This window comes from Venturia canescens, chromosome 1 (assembly GCF_019457755.1).
Source record: "Venturia canescens isolate UGA chromosome 1, ASM1945775v1, whole genome shotgun sequence".
NCBI lineage: Eukaryota > Metazoa > Arthropoda > Insecta > Hymenoptera > Ichneumonidae > Venturia > Venturia canescens.
Window position 1 is genome coordinate 6,450,561 of NC_057421.1, and position 22,162 is coordinate 6,472,722.

Consider the following 22,162-nt stretch of genomic DNA (forward strand, 5'->3'; position numbering starts at 1 on the left):
TTTCACAAGGGAGTTTACGAGTTTTTCTACTTGTTCTGAGAAATCTCGGAAAAAATTCATTGGCAGAAATTATGTTTCATGCGTTGACGAAAATTAAGCCAACACACTTGTTCTGACAGCGAGGACTCGGCCGACGAGTCTGCGCGCCATCACTTTGAGGCAATACAAATAAGCGTTACGCTCAAGGGCAAGGGCATAGCAGCCACACAGCCGAATGAGACGCGCATTCGTACACTTTACTGACCCCACATCCCACTAATATCCAGTTTTATTATCCCTTAAAGAGAAATAATATAAATAAGCTACCCTGTGACTCGAGTTTCTCACCAAAATAATTTTAAAACTGAGTCGTAATTCTCATAAAATAATCGATTTCAAAGATTCAATTCGGGGACGATAAATAATTGAAAAACTGTAGAAAAAAAATAAAATAAAAATACTGCAATGTATTTTGAACTTTTAAGAAACGACCATAACGATTTTATTCTATTCGTGTTATTTTTAATAAAAAAAAAACGTCAAAGAAAAAAATGCAGGAAAAATGACTTTTTTCACAAAAATTGATGTAAAAATCGTAATTTTCAATAAAAAAAAAAAAAAAAAATCAACTCGTTCTATAAACCTGAGAAATCACGCTTTCAGGTAGTATTAGTTAAATTTGTCACGCTGGGGTGGGTCGGACCCCAGCCCCAGATCTTCGCACGGTCTGACTTGATCGACTACCAAAGCTAAACTAACGGGCCCTTTCAAATAATAACGATGAGGCTGCTCTCTTCTCAAAGGTTCGAACTGTCGACCGAGGTGACCACAAGTCCCATTTTCTCGAAATTTCTATTTGGTATCATCGGTTGAAAAACGGCTGGGGTCCAGTATACCCTGTGTGACTATTGAGGGTTAAAAAAAGGTTATTAGGGAAAGAATATTCAAGCTGAAAATTTGTCGATTTCCGGTAATCACAACATTTTTATGATCTTCGAACTTTTACTTGAATATCGAAGCTTTTATGAAACAACGAAAGTTCCAGTGAATTTGAATTTTTTTTAACGAACGACAAAATTCAAGGAAATTTCGAGAATTGTTGAAAAATGTTACTGAAGTTCTTGCGTAAATTATTTACGGCTGAAAATAAAATATAAATAATTTGACACGCGATTATTATGAGCAATAGTAAAAATTATATCTGCAAAACTTCGTATTTCTAGAAGCAAAATTGAAGTTTCTAGGACTTGAAACTTATGAAGCGTATAGAACATTTTTGGAAATTCCTTTTTGGTTCGTTTTTTCCAACGTTAATCTAGGTTCGAACTCGGTTCATCTTATGTCGAAAGTGTATAAAAAAAACTTGAAGTGAGTTCAAACCGCGTTGGAGTAAACGGTCATTTGCGTAGGTTTATCCTCATACAACTGAACTCACCTTCTGTAGATAATCAACAAGTGGCAACACGTGCTCCCTCGGCTGAAATCGATTCACCCAGGAGCTCTCCTCGTTACAATTTACAAATCACAGCTTGACTCTTGATATTTATTTTGAATATCATTGGTCGGGAGCACTCGCGGGACGATTCGGTTTATCGGCTTTTGGACCGCGACGCAGCGGGAGTGGCGAGACCCCGTACGGTGCTGCCTTCTTGCAGCGTCTTTTTGTTCTTCTAGGGTTTCCCCTTTGTACGTTTTATACACTTTCATACGGCCGAGAACGACGTACGTACTGTTGTTCCTCAACCTTTTTACGTGCTCGGGTCTAATCAGAATTTTTCTTTTCTTATCAAGTAGAAACTGAATTCGGTTTCAGAATTATCATTCGAAAAATCAATAAACTCTTTTAATAATAGTGAACGTATAATAAGTTGTCGTTAAATTCTTTGGAGCCTCTTGCGAATTTTAAAGAAACATTTTGAGCGGAAATACGTTTGAGAGAATAAAGAAAATTTTACCAGCTTTGTCTTATTTTTTGTCAGTAGAAACTGCATTTCGAAAATAATGTTTCGTAATAATTTTTATAATCCGTTTTTCAATGTCATTGATATACGTGGCATTGTAAATCGTAAGTTGTTGTTTTCGGCGGTATTTTTCTTCAAAGTATTCCACAGAAATTATGTACTGATCAACACGTGAATCCGAGAGTTCAGGGTTGAATCTGACGCGATGTGGACGGTTGCCTAGTAACGAGCTACACACCTCTGGCGCATAGCGAGTTCGAATACGACGCGAAAACCGCTCAATAGTCTTGCATCGTATTCGATACAGTGACGAAAAAGACGATAAAATAAATAGATCAGAGCTGGTAGTGTTGACGGAGAACACAAGTTATGTTATTGAATAATTTCGGTTGGAATTCTGGACGTTAAGTAAACATAAACTGTAAGAGCGTGCCGGTATTATTTAGCTCAGCGTGTTAGTCGCGTTCCAGCCAATCGTGACAAATTTTCTCGGCTCGTCATTGGTCGGAGATCCGGCGAGATAGCCCGAAGGCAGTGTATAGTGTATCCGATGGGCACACGTGAAAGCTTTGTTGCTTTGTTCCTGTTCAACCGTTTTGGACGAATGTAGTTCGCGGCAAAAATAATTACACTCCGTTTTTTTCTTTAATTCAATTTGATTAATGTTGAAACGTCCTCAAAATGTTTAATCATCGTTCTAATAAAACGGATCAACAAGCAAATGTCACTTATCCAACAACGAGGCTGAAAAATATCACGTGTATCTACTGCCGTCATCAATTCATCCTCAAAAGTATGTCTCATCACAGCCTTTGTTTTCTATTTTAAATACGTATTCGATACTTGGACACGAAAAAATTACATTTTCCCAGAGTTTTTCAATTTTTCAAATTTTTATCGATACGGTGGAAAAATATATTAAATGTAATGCATGTTAATATGGATGTAGAAGAAAAAAGATGTTTTTTTGTATCCAGCAATTAAATTTAATAATCTCGCCGCTCAAGGTCACGTATTAGTTCCGACTTTTTCCATGTATCGGTGGTTTTTTTAAATTTTCATTCCTCACGTTTCTGTCTCGAGTTATTTTACCAAATCGTTGATGGAATTCCAAATGGAAACCAAATCGTAGAAAATTCCATCGTAAAATATTGAGTAGAATTGAAATGAATTCAAACTATTTTTCATCTGTAGATATCAATGATTTACGACGTTCAAATACGCCGTTACTCTTGGCTTGTGGACATCCGTTCTGTAACCAATGTGTCAGAAAGCACGAGAAAGATCCTTGTCCGGTGTGTGGTCCGATGCCAGAATCGTTGAGTGTTTCAAAAAATCTTCAGCCTCCGGTGAACGTTTATGTGGTTGGTTTAATAGTCGCGTGTCAGCCAAACCTAACTTACGGGGCTGAGGCAGATATATTATTTGCGAAGAACAGCTTATCCGAGTCCAAGCCAGAATCCTTCAAAGAAAAGCACTGTTCACAATGCGGCTATCATGCGATTCTTCGAGATCTTGATTGCAAAGCATCATTCTGCCAGAATTGTTATTCTACCGTAAGTTGATATTATGAACAAGTATACAAACTTGCAAGAATTTGGTTGTCGGTTTCATGAAATACCTTTGAATGTCTAACTTTTGTAATTATGATTAGAATTCGTTTGTCTATAATCATTTTACAATTTGCTTTTCTAACTCAATTATTCTTATATCAAAATTTTTAGTAGATATGGATTATAAAAAGTAATACTTCCATATGCAAGTGCACATGCACAAAAACAAATTTATTCAAAATATCTCTGAACGAAACACTAAAATTAGAACAGGATGTCTGTTTTTTATTGCTATAGAATTTTTTTGTCACCTCAATATACTCTGTGACTGCCCAGGGACTTGATCGTCTTGATATTTACAGTCGCCGAAAGACAGAAAAGAAATCAGTAATGACTGAACTACATAATAATACTAAATTTGTTTCATTTTATAATTTGTTTGACTGAAGTTGTTTCCAGATTATTTATTTCGTCTACGCATACTTTTGATTTATTAAATTGTAACAATGATTCTTTTAAATTAGTCACGCAGAACACGAAAATCTAGATATGTTCTTGTAGCATGTAATTTAATATTCATTTTCTTACAGTATCATGTGGATATAGATCAGAAACACAGTACAATTATGCTTCTGGATTGTGAGGACAAGTCTTTATTCGAGGAGAAGCATTGTACCGAACACACAACTGCAATAATAGATTATTTTTGTAACGATTGCTCTTTCTCTGCTTGTGCCCATTGTATGCTGGCAACACATCAGGGCCATAATGTTGTTTTCCTACCAAAAAAGGTATGTATAAATACACACAAATTACTTGAACGGCTACTAATTTCAGCATTGGCATACGATATAGCAATTTTGACAAATTTTTCAATCTACTTCCGTACGGAACATTCGGTTATTTTTCTCTGTTCAAATTTCATACCGAGGGTGAGAAGACAATTGACAGAAATTTATTGGAACTAATAGCATAATTGGATAAAAAATGTCTTCTCATATGCTCTGCAGTGAGAAAATTATCAATCAGAATAATTTTCGTTTCATTCCTCAGCCATAAAAAAAAACCATAAAGATTCTTGTTTTCATATTACGGCCTGTTGCAATGAATTTTTCGACTTACAGAACGCAGAATACGTGCAGCAGTTTTACGAAGTTCAGAGTAAGATGACCGACACGTTGCAGCGGATTTCTCAGACAAAAAAGGTGAGTGTTTCGTCTCTTTTGTTCTGGTTAAGAAATTGAGGGAGAAGTAAGATCAGGCAATATTTTGAATAAATATATTTTTATTCAACAATTTAATAAGTAATAATGGATGCTCTTAAAAATATAAGGTACGCACACAAGGTCCGGAAATTAATCGATCCGTTCCTCAAGTCTAGTATACTATCGTGATTATGATATTCCCGTAAGCCATCTATGTCATTCGAACTGTATACGAATTCAAAAAAATAAGTTTTCAATATTATTCGAAGGACATTTAACTTCCACCTTAATAGTTGGTTTTCCCTTTGCTCTTTCATCCACTCCGCAGATAGAAGACACGACATTATTGAACGTCGAATTTCCTTGTTTTCAAATGTGTCAATCGCCCAACACACAGTCTCATAAATAATTAAGCAAATATAAACATGACTAGAGGACAAAAGAACGAAAGAAATGCTTATGAATAAACTGTTGCTCCATTCCTATGATGTGGCGCGCATTATTGCACATATTTTCGCACATTTTACAGCGATATTCTTATCTCCGAATATGAATTATAGTTTAGCAGCGTATCATAGTATAATGGCAACAAAACCCGTACGTTTGATTGGACTATCGAGTATTTTCAATAATTTTACTTTTCGCGTTCAAGGCCTTGCAGTTTTTCCTTAACTTTATCCTTTTCTTGTTGTTTCTTCAACTTTTTCTCCTTCAATTTCGCCTCCATTTCCTTGAACTTGAGCTCCAAGTATCGGTCCACTTCGGGGCCACTGAAGTCCTCCGGAAACTTGGGCATTATTGGCAGAATGTACTTGTAGAGGCGCTCGTTCAACACGTACAGCTGTCTCGTTGATTCGCATTTCACGTTGAACCACCAGTCGCAAGTCAAAGCAACTTGACTGAATATCGTACCGTTTGGACACAGAAACGATGATTTTCCACCATTCAGATCGCAGTAGTGCCACACCTGAGACATCGAAACATAAAATATTCGAATTTAGTCCACTGCCGACTCTGAGGATGACCACGAAATATAATGAAACGGAATCCAAGCATTGATTAACCGAAAAACTGATTAATGACCAATTGGAGTTTCGCAAATGTTGCAATACCAATTTTTTTCACTTTTTCAACTATTTTTTTTTGTTTTAATAACTTGAGCATTGAAAGATAAAAATAAGTTTAGTGTCAATAAGAATAAATTTTAGTGTAAAAGTTGAAAATTCAGCGAAACTATTGATTTTTGATTGATTCAACTAGAGCTTTGATTATCGAAAATAAATAAAGCAGAAACTGCAAGGTTCGAAGCACGTTTACATCGAAAATAGAATGTAACAATCGCCCATAGGGCGATGACTAAAATATCGATTTTTCGAAAATTCGACTATCACTCTTTCGATTCATAAATTACTACAGTCAGCGATACTGTGAAAATTCACAATTTTGAAAAAATAATAACGAAACACCAAATATTACTGAGGTTGAAACACTGAAACACCAAAAAGTCGAATAGTCAAAATAGCGAAACGTTAGAAAGTCGATCGATCAAAATGAAAAAATGCAGCGGAGCTCCAAATACACGCGCCTCACTCACTCACTTACTCAGACCGGTGATCTCCAATTTTAAACATCGTCATTTTGACTTTCACCTTTTCGAGCTATCGCTATTCTGCATATCTAAGTTTTATAGGCTCGAAAAATTTATTTTTGATTTTTTGCTACTCTATATTCCGGTCTGTCTGTAAAACGATTACTCTCCACTTTGAATTCGAAAATATGAACTTTTGACATTCGGCTGGTCTGTTAAAATTGCATTCGAAATGAAAACTATTGAAATATATATTTTCGGGTAAATACGAATTCAAAGAAGGAATTTTTGAGTCGATCGGGAATAAGAATTTCGAATTACTTATTTTTCTCCAAACTGATGTCACAACTTTAAAAATTTCGAAATGTCGACCATTCTACAATTCAGTTATTCGACATACGAACCCCATCCAATTCGTAAATTATGCAAATTTGTATATTTATCATTGAGTTTTCGTTGTTCGGGTGTAAACTCCATAGCTGATGAGTGGTGTACCTGACAATCGGTGGAGGGATCACCGAAGAATCCCTTGTATCTTTGCTCCTTGCAATTGAATTCGGTATCCGGTATAGCAGCGTAGGCTGGATAATCGACGTTTGGTTTGCCTCTGGTCGCGCCGTATTTAAGGGCAGTGGGTGGAACGAGTAGTTGATCGGGGGGAGCACCGTTTGCCAGTGAAAACTTGTTAATTGGAGTTTCCGTTTGAACCGGCAAGTTGTATTTATCCGGTAGTTGTACTTCCGGCACATCAGTAAGAGGATCATCGTCGTTGATCTGATACTTGAATTCTTGTTGTTTCTCGAGTTTGATGGGTGTTTGAGTGGACTCGTAGGAAGTTTCAACTTTGTGGTCATCGATATTTTCGGTCAGGGGGGTAAAGTATTCTACAAAACTTTGTTTCTCCTGATCGAGGCTCTCGTATTTGGAGCTAAGAGGAGGAGCGTTGGCTCTGAGGTTTGTTTCGTAAGGAGTTTCGGGTTTGTGACGAAAAATAGGCTCGCTCGGAATCAATGGAGGACTCGGGGTCGCCTGGAAAATGGTTTCAGTTATGACTTTCGGGCGCGTATGAGCGGACTGGAATCGATCGTAACTCGGTGAATTTCTGTGGAGGGAAGGACTCGGGACACGCAATCTTGGCACTTCGTTTTGCTTCGCATTGTTCAATATCCCAAGGATTTCGATGAGTGTTCTGATGCTGCTGTCGATATTATTGTTGTTGAGCATCTCCGGTAGACGATCAGTCAGCTGAAGACTTTTCATAATGTCGTTAAGACTCGCTGTGGGATTATTCGCCAAGGGATAAAGGGGCGAGAATGGTTGTTGGGGAGGCGACGCCGGTCGTCGTCTGACGGGAGATTGGGCCAGTATTCGCGTAGGTTTCGGATGATGTCTCGTTGGTGGTTTGACATTTATGTATCTCACCGGTGCTTCCGGGTTTTCAACGCTATAGCTGTAATCTGTTCCGCTAATCGGGACTTTGTCGTGGGGAATTTTAGCCCCGTAATCCAGAGGATAATCGTGGTGAAATTCCATGACTCTCGTGTTCATATTGTCAGACAAGAATTTCCTTTCGTAAAGTGAATCGTAGGGAGGGAGGAGTCTGGAGGTTTGTCCGTTGTTATGATAATATTGAGCATCTTGATGCAATAGAGGCGAGCTCGTTCCTTCTTGATGAACGATTGGTCTCTGCTGGTGCTGCTGTTGCGCAACCGATGCGTATTCTCTGTACTGATCCGTTAATCCAGAGCCCGTGTATCGCGTTGTGTCGTAGTTTAATTTCGCGTTGTATGTGACCGGAGCGAAGTAATCCTTGTCACCGGTGGCGTCCTCGGGATCGTATTGCACGGATGGTACGAAGTCGTTTTCTTGTTTGTGTAAAGTGTTCCTCGCTGGGTTCGGTGTGCCTCGTCCATTTGATTTGCTTCTCGAATCGCCAACTCTTCCTCCACCCACTGGTACGAGACGCTGCGGTTTTCTTATCAATGGGCTTGTCGCTTGTGGATTCTCCCGCTCGTAAGCTTGTTGCTGCTTAGTTCCGCCCAAAACTTGTGAATTTACGTAATTGTTTGCTACGAAGTAAGACATGTACGGTATCAGTCGTCGGTAGCGTTCCTTGAACTCGGCGAACTTCATGTTTTCCAATATCGCATCTACTTCGTCCTCTTCATCGTTGAAACTTGTCCGGGTATCGTTGCTACCGGATGACTCACGGGGCAGGAGCAGTGCGAAAAAAACTGTAACAGATAACGATACGATCGTGAACTTTGTGCAAGATACTCAATCCTCGTCGTTCGATACGATGCTTTCGATTCAATGGGAATCTGATGCTTAGCTAGTCGCACGGAAATTCCGGCTTTGCAATTCACAATCCAATGGGAAAAATAGAGGATCAATAATTTCATCAATTCGCGATCGGCCAGCGGACGGGTAAAAATAATTTTAGTAACGTATCGGGGGGGAGGGTGGGGCATTGGTCCATATGTAAATCTGTATACGTTTTTGAGGCTTCTCGTGGTTCGCCAATCGGCATAAATAAAATTCTATCGTATAATTTTTTATGCAATATTCTGTTCTTGGCGTCGCATGTGTATATGATATTCGGGTGAGTTGGTCACGTTCGAGCGCGATGTGACCACTGCGTGTGTAGTTTTCCTGTGCATTTCTCGCTTCCCCTCTCTCTTTCTCTCGTCTTTTTTGTTACCGAGTCGGGCATTTTCCACTTTTGCATTGTTTCTCTCGTTCGCTCGCTGACCGGTACGTACTTTTTCGCACTCTCTTTTTCTCTCTCTTTCTCTCTCGAGCATGGATGGACATACGCGCGTACACAGACGCGACACAGGCCAAAACGCGCATACACTTTGGACAGTCCGTAGAGTAGTGCCAGTGCCGTTTTTTGCTTGTGCGTTCGTTGCGACAGTTCGTCACTTTGTCACTTGAAAGAGAGACGGTATGTGAGCCGGGGAGGGAGAGAGCGAGGAGAACGAAGCGAGCTCTGAACCAAGAGACTGAGCGGATATAAACCCCCGCCTCACTAGACAAGCCATGAATTTTTATAAACCTATTATTTAGTCCGATGTAACAAAGCACGCTGGGCTCTGCGAGGGGGAGGCTGGACGGAGGAAAACGCGAGGGAGGGAGGCCAGAGGGAGAGATATGGATGCAGGCTCTCTCGAGGACATCAAAGGGATATCGTTCTGGCGGTGGTGGCCACACACTAGGAATGGGCGTGCATTTGTACACGCGGAGAGAGAGAGAGAGAGAGAGAGAGAGAGAGAGGCGGAGGCGTCGGTGGGCACTGGCACGGGCGCGAGAGTACGCAAAAGACCATGGAAGACTGTGCCTCAAATCGAGAGGGACAGTAGAATAGAAGTGTTAACGTACAGGGAGGATACAGTGAGATACAGCGCAGGACGAGAGAGACCGGATGGAGAGATGAAACGAGGAAGGAGAGGAAGAGATAGATGGCTAGCGTTGAGCCGAGCCCGACCTGGAAATCCAATTCTATTCTGGCCGAAATGAGTCTAGAAACTCTGCGCGCTCGGTTTATTAATCCTGTCAGTGGCGAGGCGTGATTGAAAAATCCGCAAAGCGCGTCCTCAACTTTTACTCCGCGTACTCATTTTCTTTCTGACCTTTTTTTCACTCTTCTTCCTCTTTCATTTCTTCCTTTTTTTTCTCTCTCTCTCTCTCTTACTCTTCTCCCTCCTCACTTTTTATCTTCTTTATATCCTCAATGAAGACATCTTCACTATTGCTCCGATTTTATTTTTGCTTTCTTTATACCTCTTTTTTTAATACGTTTTTTCCCTTCTTCTCCCGTTTCTTCGATACTAAAAAAAGGCCACTTGCCTCGCGGATTCTTCCATCGGATCCACCACCCTGAAGACGCACGAGCGCGCCCGGAACGCAAAAAAAATTACAGAGATACTTGTCTTGCCTCTTCCTTCCACTTTTCGCCGATTATATAGCATCTGGTGCCCCTCACTCGGGTTGTTGACGATGCGACGGCCTTGTGTTGCCGTTTCTCCCGTTCACACACACTCCCTTCCGTCCTCTTCCCACTCGGCTCCACGAACCCGTTCTCTCTCTTTATCTGCTCCTTTATACTCTTTCACTCTTGCTCTCTCTCTGTTCGTTTAATGTTTTCCTCGTCATAGCCGACTCCTCTCCGACAGAGAGTCGAGAGCTGTGCAAAAAAATCGTCTCAGCCTCCTCGTTCCAGCTCCGTTCGCCGACGGCATGGCGCAAAAGAGCGTGGCTATCGCTGCCCAGGGAAAAAAATCATTTTTCAGATTTTTCCGAACGTCTTAGCACGCCTTCATTGTTCCTCCTTTTCCTTCTTTTTTCAACTCTATTTTTCCCATCCTTCCCCCTCCCCTTTCGGTATTCTTATTCGCTACTTTTATCGTTTTATACATTTTCAAATGACACCTTCTCGCGGTACGAGAGAATATTTTCCCTGGGCCGTTCTACTTTTCAACGATTTATTCTCCACTCTTCGAAATTCTGGCGGCCTCCTCGCTGCTATATTCTCACCGCGCGACACTCGGACTTTCTTCTTTGCGCTAAATCTTCATCTCTTTTCCAATTCTTCATCGCTCCCTCCTTTTTCTTTATTTTATCGATTTTTTTTTATTTAATTTCTTCGCTTCTTCTTACCCTTCGATATTTTACCTGTCAAATAAGTCAGAGCCACTTCATCCTCGCTCCCCATGCAAGATGGATTTATCGGGGTTAGCTCGTATACACGGAAGAGAACTTTAGAGAGCGCGTTACCTATGATTATTTATTAAGTCATATACAAAATCGAGTCACTCGGCGCCAACGCGAGCTTCATTAATTCAAGTTGAATGTACTCAACAGTAATTGAAGTAAAACTTGAAAAAATACACTCGAATCATTGAATTAACGAGCGTTTCTGACGCCCATGAAAAATTATTATTCCGACAAGCGTATTATCGTAATTGGATCAGATAGCGTCGATCGATTGATACCCCGTAGACAGAGAGATCCATTGACGATTATGTCAACACGATGGAGCTGTAACGATACGTTGTAGGCGATCGTGTTGACTCACGATTATAATCTCGAGTCGTCCTTAGTGGGAAATGTCATTTTTTAAGCATGTATAAGCCCTAGGCTCCATTTCAGATGGCACTCTAATTTTTTTGTATATTATAGTCCAAGCTTAAAACTTAATCTCTGTGAAATTTCAAGGTCTCTTAACGACCGTTTAATCGAAATATTTTTGGCCAAAAGAACACAATTTTACGTGTCATATATAGCCACAATGACTTCGAAGCCTGTATAACTCAAAATTTGATGTATTTTTATATCGGATGTTAATCATAAAAAAACGTCTATTAAATGCATTGAACCCTGAGGATTTTAACGGTTCGTTAAAAAAAGGGGGTCAACGGACATCTGAATTAGAAATATAAAGATAAAAACGACAAATGCTCACGGAACCTTAGGATTTCGTAACCCCGTGAAGTTGTGGCAACGTCGCACAACCTATAAATGTAAACATTTGTACAATGCTCCATGGATGTTGTCGGACGTAAACTTTTCACAGTGCACTACCGAGTCGTGTTAATAACTATGCATAAAATCCTTTTCCTAATGAAATGAATTTGAATATTATTTACCATTAAAAAATCATTACAAGATTTCTTAATAATATTGTGCTCTATATAATTGCCCGTGGTAATTTCTTTGAAAAAATATGGTCAACGACTGTCCATTGACTAGTACGAGCGATGGTATACGCAGCGCCAAGTGTCTAAAAATCAAATTAAAATCCGTTTCCGCCGGATTTAATCGCTAATGTAACGATTACGCGAATATAAAAAATGTCAAAAAATGTGATTTTATTAGTCGATTCCGGCTGCACTCCGTATTTGGACGGCAGATTTTTCTCACCAACGCAATGAATAAATAAAAATACGGAGCAGCTTGCGTACGCCGTGGCACCTTTTACGCCGGTCACGAAGATTATTTTATCACAAATTGCACACACATTTGCCACGACCGAAGAGACCAGAGCCGGATTCGCACCACTTTACTGCTCATTACGAAATTTATTCGTCGCGATTTCAATAAAAATTCACGGAGAAATCCGGTAGAATACACGCGAGACGTCTGACCTGTGACAGCGAGCGTATTTACTATGTATAGTTATATTTTACTATGGGAGGCTCCACCATCGATTTTGAGTTGGCCACGTGAGCCTCGCGATGACTCTTAAAACTAAATTTATCATTTATATTCTTGTAAAAATGACGTTTGCGTTTAAATTGAAACTGATACGCGACTGATTCGCATATTTTAGTTGACGCTGAGTGTGTGATTCTAATTTGTTTTGTCAACGCAAAATTTGTCGCGTGTACATAATTGTTGGCTCAAAAATGTATGATAACATCGCATTATTTGAATGTACGAACGCGTATATTCTCATTTTAATTTGAATCTCGGTCTGGCCAAAGCGCCCTGGAATAATGACGGGTGCTCAGTTAATGGCATTCATTTGTATGAAATTTTATCGTCATTCTCCAAGCGCATTAATGGCATTCATGAAAATAATATAGCTTATAATTAATCATTATTTCATCGATTAATTTGCTTCGATAAATCGGTGATGAGGATTGAAATATTGAAACAACGCGTCGATGGGTGATGATCGATGGACGAATTTTCTTTTTACTTTAAGCACGAAGCTTCATTTCTTCGTACAAAAAAGCTTTGATCCTTTGAATAATTTGTTGTGTTTTTCAATTTCTGTAATCCGTTGCGAAATTCGAAAGTTTCGAGGGTACTTTTTTATTTCGAAAAATGTTTAATTCGTCGTGGATCGATATAGAAAACAACGGGAATGGAATAAACTCACGCGGGTACGGTGCGGTAAAAAATGTTTGTCTCGTTCGAAACTGTGCAGTAAAATTGACTGGCCGATAACGATTTTCAGCGAGTGTAGTAATTCTTCGTTTGGAACAGTAAATCAGATCTACGCTTTTTCTCTTTTCCATAAAATGAACATTCGTTCTCCATTTATTTATATAATATTTTTTAATTTCTTTAACACAAAAAATCCGGGACCGGAGCCCGATGAGGGAGGAAGGAGAGAAGAGTTTCAGGTGACGAAGAGGAGACGGTAAATTCATCCGGTGAAGTTTCATTCGGTAGTACAAAATACGTCAAATGTTTGACACTCGGCCCTTTGTCTCTTCGTTATCCCTAATAAATTACTCGGCTTGTCTCACTCGCTAGTTGCAGCGAGAGTAGCAACGGCAGTGCCAGCAGCAGGGGGAATTAGCACACGAGTGTTAACTTTTTTCGGGTGTATGGAAGAGCTCTTCGTTTCTCTTTCGTCTGCACAATTCGCGGTACTATATTACACATACAGGTATGATTTTTCCTCGGATTCCTCTCGGTCGTCGATTGCGATATTTTATTTTTGTCTTTTTTTCTCCCTCCCCCCTCGTTTTTTCATTTTTAGCCCGTGTGAGAGATTTACCCCTGTCGAGAATCGAGCCCAATGGTTGCTCGACGAGCAACGCGTCATAAATACATGAAATATCGTATACCGACGATACCAACGGTGCTACGTCGTTGTGTTGCCTTTCGCGCGCGGCTTTTCCAACCCTCCGATACACCCATGCCTCCCTCTTTCTCTCTTTCCATCTCCACTCGCACACTGTTTCAATGCTCTTTCTCTTTCGCACGTTCTGCCCACTATCTCTTTAGCCCCTCTCACCTGTTTCCCCTCGCTCACAAAACAGCACATTACGCCAGGAGCGTCGGGCGTAACGCATTAACGCATGGTGTCTTGCACTGTATTCTATCAGGATCAGCCAGCCAGCATTAAGTGGATCGATACGTTTTAATTGTTTCCGCAGGAGCTTTCGACCAATGTGTGGTATGTTCATCACACGATAGAACGAAGACTGATGCTGCAGAATAATATCTGTGTAATTATTATGCATTTCTGTGTTGGAGCGGATATTGCAATGGAGGGGGGAAAAAAAAAACAAAAAAAACGAGCAAGTGTGCAGCTCTCACATAACTTCTTCGAAGCTTTTTTCCATTACTCTTTCTGCGTACCTTTTCCAAGGTTTCAACAACTTTTATTCATATACTTTTGGGCAATATTTTTTTGGGATCGTGCGAGTTCATAAAACTTTTTAATTTCGTTACATTCAACGTTGTAAAATCCTCGAAGACACTCCAGAAATGCGTATGCTCATTTAAGGCATTGTGAGAGCTATTCCGGTTTAGAAAATGCAACTTATTTCAAGTTCTATGCTGCATACGATGCCCTCGATGTCAGTGGAATCTCTGCCTCGGCCAGCAATACCTTTTCAAACTCTCACCCCTCCATATTGTTATCTCATAGAAAGCTATCAAACCCGATGCATAGTTTTCCATCACTCGCGTGGCACAAAGTTGGAGTTGACACTAAAGGTTTTGGACAACTTTTGCATTTTATAATATCGTTACGAGACTGAATGAATAAATTTCATAAATAACGACCCAAGTGAACCCATTGAGGGAAAAAATTGACTAAAAATGTCTAGAAAATATCTGAAAAAGTGAACCCTGAAAAGAATCATCGAATGAAATCAAAATCTTCCGAGGCACGAGTCCTCATCGTTATCGTGCGAGCTAACATTGTTCAAGTTAGTACAAAACAATGTTCAAACTCAAATACAGGAATAAAAACGAAACGAAGTTTACGAAATTGTTTACCAAATGGTGATCTCAGTTTTTAATGTCAAAATTTTTATTAACGAGTTACGATCGAAAATTATTTCGGGTTAAGAGAAATTTAGACAAATTTCTCCTAATTTCGAGTGTTTCCGCATCCGCATCGGCTTATTATATATGTACAGTCATGAAAATATGAAAATATCTACGCGGTACTACTTTTTTTGCTACATATGCAGATTAATTGAATGACGTAATTGGAATACAGACTATTGCGATTGCGTGCAAGCCGTAATTATAATCCGTCCCGGTATTTTGCAGCTCTCGTAAAAAAAACCTTCGAAAAGGTAGCGGAGTAAGGAATAGTCGGTGAAAAACGCAAAACGAGAAAGAGAGACAGAGAGAGAAAGAGAGAGAGAGAGAAAAAACACGAGATACCGGTGCTTTTGCTTTCAAGTACACTGTGCGTTTAATTATTTGAGTTATGAAAGTTTATAATTGACCTTCCTCCCCAACCCGTAGCATCGTCGAAGCGAGTTCAACGAGCATGATTCGTGTGACCTGGGGCGTGACGGGTACACCGCTTGGCATGGGGGTGTCTTGCGATGAGCTTGAGGCGATGCAATTGTACGAACGAATGTCAAATATCTCTAGCGAATTTTTTTTTTTTTTTTTTTTCGTTTGTTTTTTGCATCAGAGATTTTTCATGATTCGAAATAAATATGAAGTCATAAAGAACGTGGAAGGAACTCTTTGCGACTGTATTTTTGCTTCCAATTATCAGCTGAAGCATTTACGTCTGATGTTTCTGATTGAATATTGCTTTTGTCAAATCTCTAACGGACAAGTTTTCCCTTTTTATAAAGCAGAGTCCTGAGGCGTGAATGAACCGCCCATTGTCATCGCTTTTCTTCCACTATAATCGGTTCGTTGTAACTTTTGTAATGTTTTGTTATGTGATATAGAAATACTTTCTACAAGAAATTACTCATTCGAGACATTGAGTCTTGTGACAAAAACAATTGTTTTTTATTTGAACATTGAAATTTCACTCTTGGATAGAGCTTATTGAGGACGCCGCATCTCGACGTAAACGGAAAAGACAAACGATAAAGATTGCCTGATGTACACGACGAGTAATACGATAAGAGTTAACGTGACGATGGTCGGTGTTTGTACGAATATTTAAAGTATTTTTACTCAAGTTTTATCCTTATTATGATGCTGTAGTGATAATGATGCGTCGCAATCCTCTTAAATTTTTCGTGCGATGGAGATATCGGAAAGTCAAGGAGTTACTTTTATTTTATTGTCGATAGAAAATTACTTCAGGTGATTATGCTGATGGACTGAATTAAGATTCGGGCGGGACAAGCATTACTGGGCTTATAATCCTCTGTCGATCTTCTCAGAAATTTGGAAAGAGAGACTCTCTATAATCTCTCTCTCTCTATAAACACTCCTTCTCGAAACTCTCGAAACTGTATCGAACTATGACATCGATCTTTACACGTTACACGTAGCTTGAGCGATATCGAATTGTGATTCTGAAGTTATTTTATCTCATTTCAAATGTCACGATGACAGCTGGTCTTTAATTTCGTCTATGGCAACTCGGACTCGTTCTTCAAAAATTGTTAATAGGGAAGAACGGTAGCGAGGGATAGTTCTCGATGAATTATGCAAAAAAGTGAATTTGGTTAAAATTTGAGTAGCTAATAGATAAAGAACGATCGCTGAGGCTTAATTCATGTTTTCAAATTCATCCAACAGTTCGAATAATGCTGAAGTTTGTTCTGTTAACAAAAACAACACTGGGGAAGAAATTGATGAACAGGAACGTACTTTGAAGATAATTCGAATTTGTTTTTGCACTGTGTTGAAGAAAATGATTCAACTGTAAAACTCAACGAACTCGTACTTTCTAACCTACCTCAACTTGCTCTCCTCACAACGGAATTATCGTTTCTTGAAATATGCACACAGTTTTTCTATTTTCGTTGCTTGGCCAATTCACTCAAACGTCGCTGTCAACAATATGTGCGCCAAAGAGCAGGCTCCTTTTTCTTCTTTCCTCTGAAATACCACACATTTTTTTTTCGTATGTGGACAGACGTTTAAGGAATTTTAATTGTTCTCGGGTTTCCTCTCTGACTCATGTTTTGTCCACGTTACTTATACGGGTGCAAGTGCCATCCACTACTCTGCACCGTAACTCCATAATGCTATGCGCTTCCTACACGTGACTCGGTTCTACAATTTTCAAGTTTTTGTGCTTTCTTGGAGCATTCCCGAGTGGTTCAGCAGCTTCTGGTTCACTCGAATGTCCAATTTTGAAAAATGTCCACGAATCGATGCGTGCTTATTCGTGCTTCATATCATTTAGTAAAAGTGGTTGATTGCGGTGACTCGTTTTCACGAAACTTACAATTCAATCGTGTTCTTCATCAGACCATCAAATTTGAAAGAATCCAACAATCCGAGTTCTTCATTTAGTTTATCGTCCTAAGTAACTAAATATTGTTTCGTTTCGACGACTCTTTAAGTTCCTCGGGCGAGGTCCATACTTGGATGGGTGACAGCTTAGTCTTACATCGGTTCGTGCCTACATAAGTGAGGGGGAGGCCGTTTCTCCAGTTTCGGAGGCCCTAACTAGCTGAACCTTAAACCGTGAGAATATTGTTGCCTCCATCTTTAAAGTCGAGCAATTTCTTTTGGCCCACGTGCAAATACTGTAGTGCATAAAAAAAACTGTGGCCAACATTCTGGGACGGTGCTTACAGAAACAGTACGACAGGGAAAAAACGAGGGTAAAAATGATGGGAAAAGATCGTAAAAACTCGTCAGAGCACACGTAGAAACATTTGAAAAAAAAATAAAAAGGAAAATAGCATGCAGAATAATGGGCCGATGTCACTCTATACATAACCATGTAAATGGACATGCTTTCACGGTTGAATAGGAAACGAAATAGTGAAAAGATAAAATTGGGTTTTATACACAGGGAATAATTCTTCCGTACTATCAACGTGTCAATCATTCGAGTTTGTCGCTTGCACGATTTATGTGGCAGAGCAGGTGACGAAACTAGAACTTTTTTAGTTTAGAGTTTCCCTTGTATTATTGCTTCCATAACGTCGAACGTGGCTCGTCGCCTAATTGCACACGCGATCGTGGTCATGGTAGCTGTAGCAATCTGTCATTAGGTTTGATCTTCTCCCGTTACGTGATCATCATCGTCGTCGTCGTCGCGTCTAAGTGAGCTATAACGAATTTCATTTTTTTTCGCGCATGAGGATCGCGAGATGGGTTTTTTACACTGCTCGGAATAGCACTTAATGCCATATTGCGGTGTAAATTATGTCAATAAAATGATTTTATGTGCAACCCACTACTCACGGATTTTTACGTCACTTACGAGACGTTGTTACTGCCCTAATTGAAGGCTCTCGGCCTTACTAGCTCTTCAAATCACACCCAAATGTTTCGCGATTAAAAATTACACGGGAAATTGCCTTTTCGGAACGGTGTTCTCTGAGCTTCGTTGCCGGGGTTCTCTACGAAATGAAAGTTTCAATTACTTGGGATATAAAATCTCGATGATAAATTTTCCGCAATTGAGAGTCGTTGTAGGGGGGCATGCTTGAAATTTCTATCTTGGAATTACTAGGAAGCTTAAAATTCCGAAATTGTTAGCTAGTAGTCAATGCATACTTTCGAAAATTTGTAATACCGAAATTCTGTCAACAGATTTATTATTGAACCGATATTAAAAATACATGCAGGAATAAAACGATAAAAATCATACATAATAAAACTTGGACATGATAACATAAGACGAACACAACTATCGAGTTTCTATAACCAGAAAGTCCAAAATTCCGAAAACTTGTCTGCCTAGAAAGTGAAGGGCTGAACTTTGTACAGTTGAAAGTTTCGATAATAAGAATATCGAATAACCGTTTAATAGATAAACATTAGTGCATTTTATATTCACAAATAAAAGGTTGAGATTATCAGAACTTGAAAAAGACGAAACCCCGATAGATCAAAACTCCGAAAAGACATTATCTCGAAAGGTCAAAACTCCGAAAGATTTTCGGGGATGATCGAAATTTCAGTGGTGCTGCCATATAAACGTATCAGGCCCACTTGCCATCTGCGTTACGTGTGAGTTTTCGGAATTTTTAACCTCCTGAACGTTCTTTTTTTTTTCTGTGAACCTGAAGAATTTCTCATGAGCCTTTATTATATTTGAACGTTCTGATATATATCCGATTTTCCGTAATAAACATTTCGGACTTTCATCGTATGCTAAATACTATATAATCGGAATTTTGTAAATCGTATTACTGGTCGTTCGAATAGAGCTTTTGTCTTTTTTATACTTTTTCTGAAGATCACTTTGTACGTGAAATCGTATTTGCAACTTTTTATTGCTACTTGCACCCCGCTACGATGATATGAGCCGTCGGAGCACTGAATATTCGGAATGTCAACCCCATCCCGTTGTAGGGACTCGAGACGAGGAAGTTTTTACAAGTCTTCTCGAGACACTTCGACCACCATGAAGCATCGTAATTCGGCCAGTTTTCGTGCATCGTTTCTTTCATGTTTGATAACCATTGATGGGTCCTCGATAAAAAGCACATTAACAGTGAATAATTCGACTCACTTTCATGTCCGTTATCGGTTTGCTGGATGCTTACAAGGCTGATGTTTTTCGAGTTCATGATCCAGCTTCTTTTTTTTTTTGGGGGGGGGGGGGGGGGGGATAGAAAAAAGCGTTAAGGGAGAGAGTTTGTGTTGAGTGGATCTGACTGCTCGATTGAAAACAAAAAATAAAACGATATCCGGAAGAACGAGATTTTCGCAATGATTTTCACCAGGGATGCGAATCGGGGTTGAGGTTGGGTTTTGTGTTTCACGCATGATCAGTTCTGCATACACTCTCCAACGTTATTGTTCTCTTTTTTTTCATCGTTAGTGCATTCGTTTAAATCGCGAGCCTAATAACCAGTGTTTGACGAGGCTATTGGTACAAATTTATTGCAGGTGTGCACGTTTTATTTGCTACATTTTTACCTGTTTCGTGTGTCGAAATAAAAAAAAGTTTTCCCGTTTTTTTTCTTTTTTAATTTTATTGAAAATTTTCAATTCCGACTCGGGCTGTGCGTGCAGCTGGAAACGCTTGTCATAATAGTATTTATTTCATCTTCAACCAATATTTTGTCAGGTATATTAAAACGCATTCAATGAGGGTGCGCTCTCCATCCATCTGTAATATATTTCCCTCCGGAGTGCAAATGAATATTTATTCATTTGCATTTATATACTGATAAACACCAGAACGTTGCGCTCCCCCATACCCCTTCAAATACAATACAAGAAACTCCGCCACAGTTCTGCGAGTATCAACCGTTACGTGGTTCTTTCTGCTACTACATGCGTTCCTCGCTTTGAAAATTCATTTGGAAAACGTACAGTAAACCATAAAAATCTCACGCTTTTGGTGAATTTATTCTTATCCACCGAAAGAAATGATTCTTTAAAATCAACGATTTTTTCAAGCGAACAAATAATTCGGTCAGTCCGGGATACTTGAAGAATTACACAATTTTTTTTGTCCTTCAATTTTTATATTTTTTCAAAAAGTAATGAAAAACAGATTTTTTCCAAAACTTCTTGTTTTTAAAATTTTTAATTTTTCCTCAAATAGGAATTAACAAATTTGCCATTTCGATGTTTTATACTATTTGCAAAGTAAAAAAAAAAAAATTGTAACAAAATTTCTACATTTTCATTACTGTCTGCGACAGTAATTGCAGACATATTTTTGAGGACCATCAGTTTTATAATCAAATGTGGAATTACCCAATATTTCTAACCAACTCAAATAAAAAGATTTTGAAAAGACTAGGTAAATAGATTAAGTAAAATAAAAATCTGTAAAAGGAATTTCGACAATTTATTCCAAGTATAATCTAATTTACTTCAACTTTTTTCTAAATTGAGAAAAACCACGATTTATTTCTCGGTTATGAGTGAAAAATGTACGTTGAATTAAAATCGTGGTTGAAGAAAAGAATTCACAAACTTTTAAGGGGTATCCTGTTTTGGCTCGAAAAAAAATAATTTTTGTTTGAAAATTGAAAAAAATTCCAGTACATTCCTTGGTATTCGAGAGTAAGAAATAGACGAAGCTTTTAAAAGATTCAAAAAGTACAATATTTCCTTAAGGTACCCCGTTTTGCTTCGGTTTCTCCTATATCGTAATTGTGTAGGATTTTTTTCAGATATTACGAGATAACTGATGCCCACGCTAAAATAATATTGATTGAAACAATTCTCTTCGCTCTCAACCAGAATATTTAGTTGGATCCGAACAAACAAATTCTTTTGCGATAAAACAAAATAATTTGGAAATACAGAAACGAACTCGTGTGTCGTGGCAATAAAATGTCATACATATAACCCACTTCATTCGTTCGTTCGAACGATTACAGTTCAGTCAATTCGATAATTGAGATTCGTACAAATATTTATATCAAAGCAAACGAAAATATGCATGTGATAATGAATAATATGAGTTGTTCGAACAAAACCACTTGGTTTGGACAATTTGATCGATTAATGTGCAAGAGATTTTAACAATTTAGCTGAATAAGCGAATGGGTTTCATCGAATAAACAAATTTACCTTTTCAGTGTAAATTATACATACGAAGCAACTCAATTTCGTCGTCCTCGAGGCTCATTGCTATGGACCTGAAGTGAAATAACTCGAGATCTTTTTTGGTTCGAATTTAGTAATGAAATGAGGTTTCTATTGGTTTTAAAGGTTTTGAAACGTAACTCGACCTCCCACGATATTTTTTGTTTATGCTTCACGAGTGCACTGGCTTTTCAATAAGTTCCTTCTAATTTAACGATCTCGAGCCCTAAAATAATAATGGCTTCTTGATCATTGTTAACCAAGTTACGAGCGAACCTAAGGAAACAGTGAAATCGCGAAATGAGTAGTCGCCTCAACGGTGAGAATGAAGTATTTTTCTTGACGAAAGAAAACCCCGTGAATTTTAGCTCGCGAGTCCCACAATTCGATTCTTCGGTGTACGCTGGTAGCTCGAAGCCTCACGAGCTCCAGGTAAATTGGAAATTAGGAGCGTGGTGA

The 22,162-nt window shown here is 38.9% G+C and overlaps 2 protein-coding genes across 3 annotated transcripts in view; one reads left to right on the forward strand and one right to left on the reverse strand.

Annotated features, from left to right (window-relative positions):
• The first annotated feature begins 664 nt into the window (after positions 1 to 664).
• Positions 665 to 22,162, forward strand: part of qin — a 150,580-nt gene continuing 129,082 nt past the window's right edge. Inside the window, exons 1-4 of one of the 2 annotated variants that reach the window (XM_043434227.1) lie at positions 665 to 2,733; positions 3,135 to 3,496; positions 4,084 to 4,284; positions 4,618 to 4,698. In XM_043434227.1, coding sequence (XP_043290162.1) covers positions 2,622 to 2,733; positions 3,135 to 3,496; positions 4,084 to 4,284; positions 4,618 to 4,698 — 756 coding nt within the window. In that variant the 5' untranslated portion in view covers positions 665 to 2,621. Of the gene's footprint in view, positions 2,734 to 3,134; positions 3,497 to 4,083; positions 4,285 to 4,615; positions 4,699 to 22,162 lie in introns of those variants that run through there. The other variant, XM_043434228.1, reaches the window with a different exon arrangement.
• LOC122419563 (uncharacterized) overlaps positions 4,812 to 22,162 on the reverse strand; it is a 49,786-nt gene continuing 32,435 nt past the window's right edge. The window contains exons 2-3 of the mRNA XM_043434240.1: positions 6,782 to 8,520; positions 4,812 to 5,665 (exon numbers count right to left, since the gene is read on the reverse strand). Of these exons, the coding sequence (XP_043290175.1) occupies positions 5,333 to 5,665; positions 6,782 to 8,520 (2,072 nt within the window). The 3' untranslated portion in view covers positions 4,812 to 5,332. The remainder of the gene's footprint in view (positions 5,666 to 6,781; positions 8,521 to 22,162) is intronic.